The sequence below is a fragment of the Orycteropus afer genome, unplaced genomic scaffold (genome assembly GCF_000298275.1).
Source record: "Orycteropus afer afer isolate SDZICR_OR568_19922 unplaced genomic scaffold, OryAfe1.0 scaffold00057, whole genome shotgun sequence".
Taxonomy (NCBI): domain Eukaryota; kingdom Metazoa; phylum Chordata; class Mammalia; order Tubulidentata; family Orycteropodidae; genus Orycteropus; species Orycteropus afer.
In genome coordinates, this window is record NW_006921644.1 from 3,621,053 (window position 1) to 3,627,695 (window position 6,643).

At 42.3% G+C, this 6,643-nt stretch overlaps 1 protein-coding gene across 1 annotated transcript; it reads right to left on the reverse strand.

Annotated features, from left to right (window-relative positions):
* Positions 1-1,913: 1,913 nt before the first annotated feature.
* On the reverse strand, positions 1,914-6,643 carry MAF (MAF bZIP transcription factor; the record flags this gene model as incomplete). The annotated part of the gene is given in 3 exon segments (XM_007939112.2): positions 1,914-1,966; positions 1,969-2,012; positions 6,255-6,643. Coding segments are annotated over 3 exon segments (486 nt in total), but the record flags the coding sequence as incomplete, so codon positions are not given.

The following is a 6,643-nucleotide window of genomic DNA, read 5'->3' on the forward strand; positions in this document are numbered from 1 at the left end:
TAAGCAACTTGAGCTATTTGGGCGAGGAAGCACTAGGAATGCAGTGACTTGAGACAGCTGCATGCTGTTCATGAAGTGTGGCTACTACTTGTTCTGTTTAGGCAGCAGAGCTGGTGGGTGGCAAGAAAACCAAAAACCAAACTCACTGCCATGGAGTCGACTGCGACTCATAGCAGCCCCTCCTTGGGTTTCTGAGGCAGAATCTCTACGGAAGTAGATTGCCCAACCTTCCTTCTGAGGAGTGGCTGGTGGGTTTGAACCGCCTGCCTTCTGGTTAGCAGTCAAGTGCCTTAAGCACCACACCACCAGAGCTCCTGGGGTGGCAAGGGGAGATTCTATTTAGGAACATAAGTACAGTAATTCCCCGAGTTACGAACGTCCACGTTCAAACTGCCGACCTTTTGGTTAGCAGCTGAATGCTTTAACCAATGTGCCACCAGGACTCCTCTTCAGACAACTCCTACCTCACCTCTGATGTTGTGTAAATTTGCCCTCACTTTGAAACAGACTGAACCAACCCCTACTTACAACAAATTCCTCATCACGATCACCGTCACTTGCTGCATGTGCAGTTTTTGAAACACTGAAAAGGTTTCGAGCCTTTTCTTGCATTAAAGTGAGGCTCCCTAAGAATATGCTTCTGTTACGACTCACCTACAAATTCGACTTAAAGACACACTTAAGAAAGGATCTCATTTGCAACGCGCGGACTGCTTGTATCGAGAACTGACTTCACACACACACACACAAAACAAACTCTGGGGATAACGGTACAGGGAGCACCAGATGAGAGTCTGCCATTGAGGAAGGAGCCTTGATGCCCCCCCAGTGGTTCAGGGCAAGAAAGGTTTGCAGTTGGAATCCATCCGCTGCTCCAAGGGAGACAGATGTTTGCTACTCTAAGGACTGATGCCTTGGAAACCCTATGGGGCAGTTCTACTCTGTCCTGCAGGGTAGCTCTGAGTCAGAATTGACTTAATGGCAGTAGGTTTTTTTTTTTTGGTTGCCACTAGAGTGGCCTGTGTTGAAAGGGGGCTCAGATATTTCTGGTGTGGAGGCAGAGATCTGGTATCTACACATCCTTTCCTCTCTGGGACCCGGAAGTAGGACCGGTGCTGCTCTGCCATCAATACATTCCTATGTTGGATGCCCTGTAAACACTTATTACGTGGTTTTTGAACAAGGAAGCAGGCAAGATGCAGGGAAATGTGAGGTGGTTGGTTTTATGAATGCTCGGGAGCAGAAAAGGGGAAATTAAAACTATGAAAAAAGCACAGAGGGTGTGTGCTGAACTTTGTATGTTTCCACACACTGTTTGCATCTGCGGCACGTCTGATTAATGAACACATTTGACATTATTAATAAAAACAACACTATCTGGGGCCTATGAGAAAACCGGGGTGTTCAGGCTCAGCTGAAGCTTCTGCCCATGACATCTGTTTGGGGAGGGGGAGTCAGATATTTGTTCTTCTCAGTAAAATTATCTGCCAGAGAAACAATGAAGCGTGAAAAAGTACTATTTAGTGTGGACCCATCTACATACGCTTTGAAAGTGCTAGCTGTTACCTTCTGGGGAACTTTCCTTCACATGTGTATTTGTATAGACGTCATTTCAGTGGATTTGCACAATGAGTATTAGAGGTTGAAAACACCCGCACCTGTGTAGGTGTGCGCATTGTAAGGCAGGGACAGGGATTCCCTTTCCATGCATCTCTGTCCATAAGACCCTCAGACAAGAGCCATGGTTAATCAGTATGGAGACTATATACATTTAATCACCTTCTTTTCTAACACAGTAATTTTTTTTTTTTTTTTAAAGGACACAGAACAGCGGAGCCAGGGGGAGGCTGTTCTCCACAACTGCATATACTATTAACTAATTACATTTTTGAATGTATAGCTGTCACATAAATTCACTCTGTGAACACACTGGTAAGTACACGTTGCTGGAGCATCCAAAATGTGCGTGTCCCACTGACGGCTCCAACTTGCGATGGGGCTCAGTAGTGTAACTGGAATGAAAGGAATTTTAACACTATTTAGACAAAGACTCAAATCAGTGTCAAGGGAAAGCTAGATTTACTTATATGATCTTTTTTTCCCCTCATTTAGAGACTAATTTGTAATGAATGGTATCTATGCAGGATTTCAGATTCTTTGTTAGAAAAAGGGGGAAAAAAAAAGGCGGATTTATTGGTCCGCCACTAGAACTCCATTCCAAAGTTTTTACTAATCATTCTCGCTCAAAATGCCTCTCACCGGAGGTTATTTTAACCTTTGCTTACAGCCAGCCCCTAAAAATCCATTTTTGCCCGCACCTCTCCATTTTGCCTTCTGATGCCTGGGGCCCAAACCTGCTTGCTTATATTGAACTGCCTTGTAGCTTCCTATAAAATGCTTAATTGCTACACAACTGTATGTTTCTCTCAATGCAAGCCCTGTTCCTCTTGTGAGAACTGCAAGAAGGGAGCCCTGATTGTCACTTTTGAGAATGTGCTTGTCTCAATTTTTTTATCGGATGCTGAACTCCTCACAAAGTGATCTCTTCATTTCGGCTTCTTCAGGGGCAGACAGTCTGTGTATATTTCCTAATTGTGATGGTGGGGGGGGGGCGGTCTATGAAGCAGAGAGCAGCTAACATCCAACACCCAGATGTAGGTTTACAATTAAGACTGCTGTTAAAATTAAGTGGGGAGTCAAGGGCTATTATTTGAACTGGCACAGAAAGAACGTCAGCCTGCAGAGGGTATAGAGACCGTCTTCAAGTTCTACGAAAAACCGGAAGACAAGATGATAAACTGGGCAGGACTCGTCCGCACTGAGCACAACCTCCTGTTTTCTTCAAAATAAGGCCTCCATGCAGGGTTACAATATAGCTTTTTTTTTTTTCTCTTTGAAAGATCCGAAACCAAAATAAAACAAAAATCATCATTTTAGGTTACATTTTTAAGACAGTGCTGGCTTTGTCTATCATTCTGCTAGTGTTCTAGGGAAGTTGACTAACTGGAAACTGCATGAATTTGTAACGTTAGTTACATGGATTTGTGTCATTTTAAAATAGGTCAATGCTTGGGAGTCCTATAAGCCAAGGCAACTCAAGGCTTCCCAAATGATTTTGTAGTTAGCCCCGACGCCTAGCCAATTTGGGGCTAGATATCAATAAATCAAAACACAAACACAGCATATATTCTACGAAGGCATTATTTTCTGCTTACATTTCTGGGGCTGAAGTGCCCTGAAATTATTACCAGTTTGTCTCTAAATACGAGGCCCTTCACTCAGTGTTCCCAGTGAAGTAGGATTTGATAACACTGTGTCAACCAGATAGGCACCAGGAGTTAGATATCTAAGTGAGGGGTGGGTTTTCTTGTTCCTATTTAAGACAAGTGACCTACAAAGTTAAAAAACAACACAAAACACCACAACTTTGAATTGTCCAAAGTGCTAACGTTAAACCTTGTCAGGCCCTACTAACAAGAAAATCACCGTGTGTAAGGGCAGAAAGCAAAAGAATCGATTGTAGCCAAAAGGCAAGACTGTTTATTTTGACCATTAAACGCATATGTGCCCAAGCCACCTCTGAGAGGCTTGCTGTATTTTCTCCCCTGTCTCTGTAGCTGGGCCTGCTTCCACAGCAGAAGCTTAGGCCATAGACAGAAGGCCCAATTCCTCTGTTCAGTAGAAAGCAATGACGGCTAAAGGCATTTGAAAACTGAAAACGCTGAGAGGGGAAAAAAGAAAATGGAGCACTCCTAATTTACAACTAAATTTAAAATATTGCTAACTACTATAAAGGGCCCTCCACCCCATGTCACAAAGCAGCCTACACTGCACCCTGAAACGGTTCCTCCCTACTCCTCCACGAGCCCTTCCACTGGAGAAAAAGGATGCAGCTTGCAGTTCACACTTGTAATGTGATCGTGGGACCCAGTTTAACTATACACTAAGAAACTAAGTACAGGATAAAAAAAAAATGCAGTTTATTATTGTAGATTATTCTTTCTCTTGATAGAACCAGAATTGAAAATGAAAGGAAAGCACATAGGAACATCACGCGTGGTTAGTGAGTAACTCAAGATATAAAACAATTTTGCACAGCAAAATATGTAAAAGAAAAGGAACTGACAAGATTTTTTTATATTTATTGTGGTAAGATTTACTTTTCATTTTTTTCTTTCTTTTAAAGACAGGATGTCAGTCCCTGAAAATAACATTTACTGATTATTGCCTTTGAAACGGTGGATTTTTTTCTTTTAAGTTACAGAAAATCCAGGTCTGCACCACAATACAACTGTAAAAAAATCTGCATCATCTTAAAACTGTGCAGTAATGCCATTTTCTTTAATAACTGCATAAATTTTATTAGCGTTCTAAACAGTTTTGCAATTGTTTTGTATTATATGCTTGCAGGTTATATCTTAGTGCAATTCAGTCCCAAATACTTTAATTTTGGAAAAAAAAAAAACATACATTTTGAATGTAAAATACCCCTACAGATATAAACAGGGGTGTTTCCCCTTTTAATACTTTGGTTTTCAATACAGTCAGTGGTATAGCAAAGACTACACATACCCAACTTATATTTAAGTTGCAAGCACATGCTGTGGAAGCTACTTTTTTTTTTTTTTAAAACAGTCCCCTTGCAAACTCTACCCCCCTTAACATCACAACAGTAAACAATTTAGTGCATCAATCTTTTAAAAAATCTACAGCTAACCAGACCTAACTCTTTCAAATTTATCTATAACATTCCTTTATCTGTAGCATACATTTTAACTGGGCTAACAGATTATAAAAACTAGAATTAAATTATATACTAGAAACCCATAGCATTCCATATTTGACAATGACCAAAAGCCAAAAAGAAAATAAAAATAAAACAAACCCAAAAAGAATGGGGCAGATTTCTTTTAAAAAATAAATTTTAGACTGCTTTAGGCAAACAGCACAATTTTTAGTCCCCAAAGTGGGGCATCATTCTTATTAAAAAGAAACCTTCAGAGTTCTTTAATTTCTTGCCATGTTAAATGTTTAACCCATTTGGCATCTTCGACAGGGGATGCCTCAGTGCAGTTACAATGGGAGGCTGAACTTCTGAGTAGCTCAAAGCAGTTGGGGAACAGATGCAAACTGTCAAGGGAAGACGGCTCTAGGGTTGCACTTTTTTGTTCTGAACTCAAAAAAGTCATGAGGGCATAAAACCAAAGTATGAATGCCATGCCATAAGTCTTCGAACGTCCATTTCCAAGCCAAAAGGAAAAACAACAAAAAGAAAAAATAATTATACCGTACATGGCCAGCATGCAGGCTTTTTTTTTTTTGTTTTTTTATTAATATAATGTCTCTTTTCCATAAAGTCTTTGAAACAGTTTAGTTCATAGTTGCTAAGACAAAGTTGCAAGCATAATAATGCATGAGATGAGAATGAGGATTTTTTTTTTTTTTTTTTAATGGCAGACTAAACTCTCAGATTTGGCATCCTAAGGCCAAAACTCACAAGTCACACCCAGAAGGTTGCTGCAGGCTTGATTGTGGCAGGTTCATGAGGATAAGTTCTATCTGAGCATAAAAATGCTAAAAAAAACCCGATGGAATTCAGCACGCTGCAAGTCTATAACATTTCACATTTTTTTTTCCTTTGCAAGCTCAATCTCACATGAAGAACTCAGGAAGAGGAAAAAAAAACTTTTTTTTTTTTTTTTTTCCTTCTATCTAGAAGGAGATGGATGAAGAGCGGATGTGGGTGGTGGAAGTTGGGGGGAAAAAAAAGGGGGACACAGCAAGCTCCAAAAATAAAAAATAAAAAACTCAAACAAAACAAAACACACACACAGAAAATGAACACCAGGTCATGAACTGAAGAAGAAGAAGAAGAAGAAAAAAATATGTGAATGATGCAGGCTTCGAAGGTGAGTTACGCTTCACACGAAGAACTTTGCTGAGATGTTTGAACATTGTGCAAGGGGGGGGTTGTAAAAAAAAAATCAAGCTAGCAAGTTATGGAGAATTTCAGGTTGGTAATCCATGAACTAGACACCCACTCCCTCCCCAATTCAAAAGAGCCACCACCACAAACTGGGGGCTGGGTCTCCTGTGTGTGTGTGTGTGTGTGCTGGGGGCAAAGGGGGCCAACTCAGTAGAGGAGGGGGGAAGTGGTGGCGAGCGTGGCTCTGGAACTACCAAGCCCACACCCGAGCCGGACCCCCACGGAGCACTTATCAAGGTGGCTAGCAGGGATGGCGTGTCAGACTCACATGAAAAATTCGGGAGAGGACGGGTTGTCGCTACTGGAGCCGTTTTCTCGGAAGCCGCTGCTCACCAACTTCTCGTACTTCTCCTTGTACGCGTCCCTCTCGCGCACCAGCCTGGAGATCTCCTGCTTGAGGTGGTCGACTTGCTGCAGCAGCTGGTTCTTCTCGGACTCCAGGACGTGTCTCTGCTGCACCCTCTTGAAGCGGCAGGACTGGGCATAGCCACGGTTTTTAAGGGTCCGCCTCTTCTGCTTCAGCCGGATCACCTCCTCCTTGCTGACCCCGCGCAGCTGCCGGTTCAGCTCGCGCACCGACATGGTCACCAGCTGCTCGTCGGAGAAGCGGTCGTCGAAGTGCAGGCCGCCGCCCGCGGCGTGGTGCGGGTGCAGGGC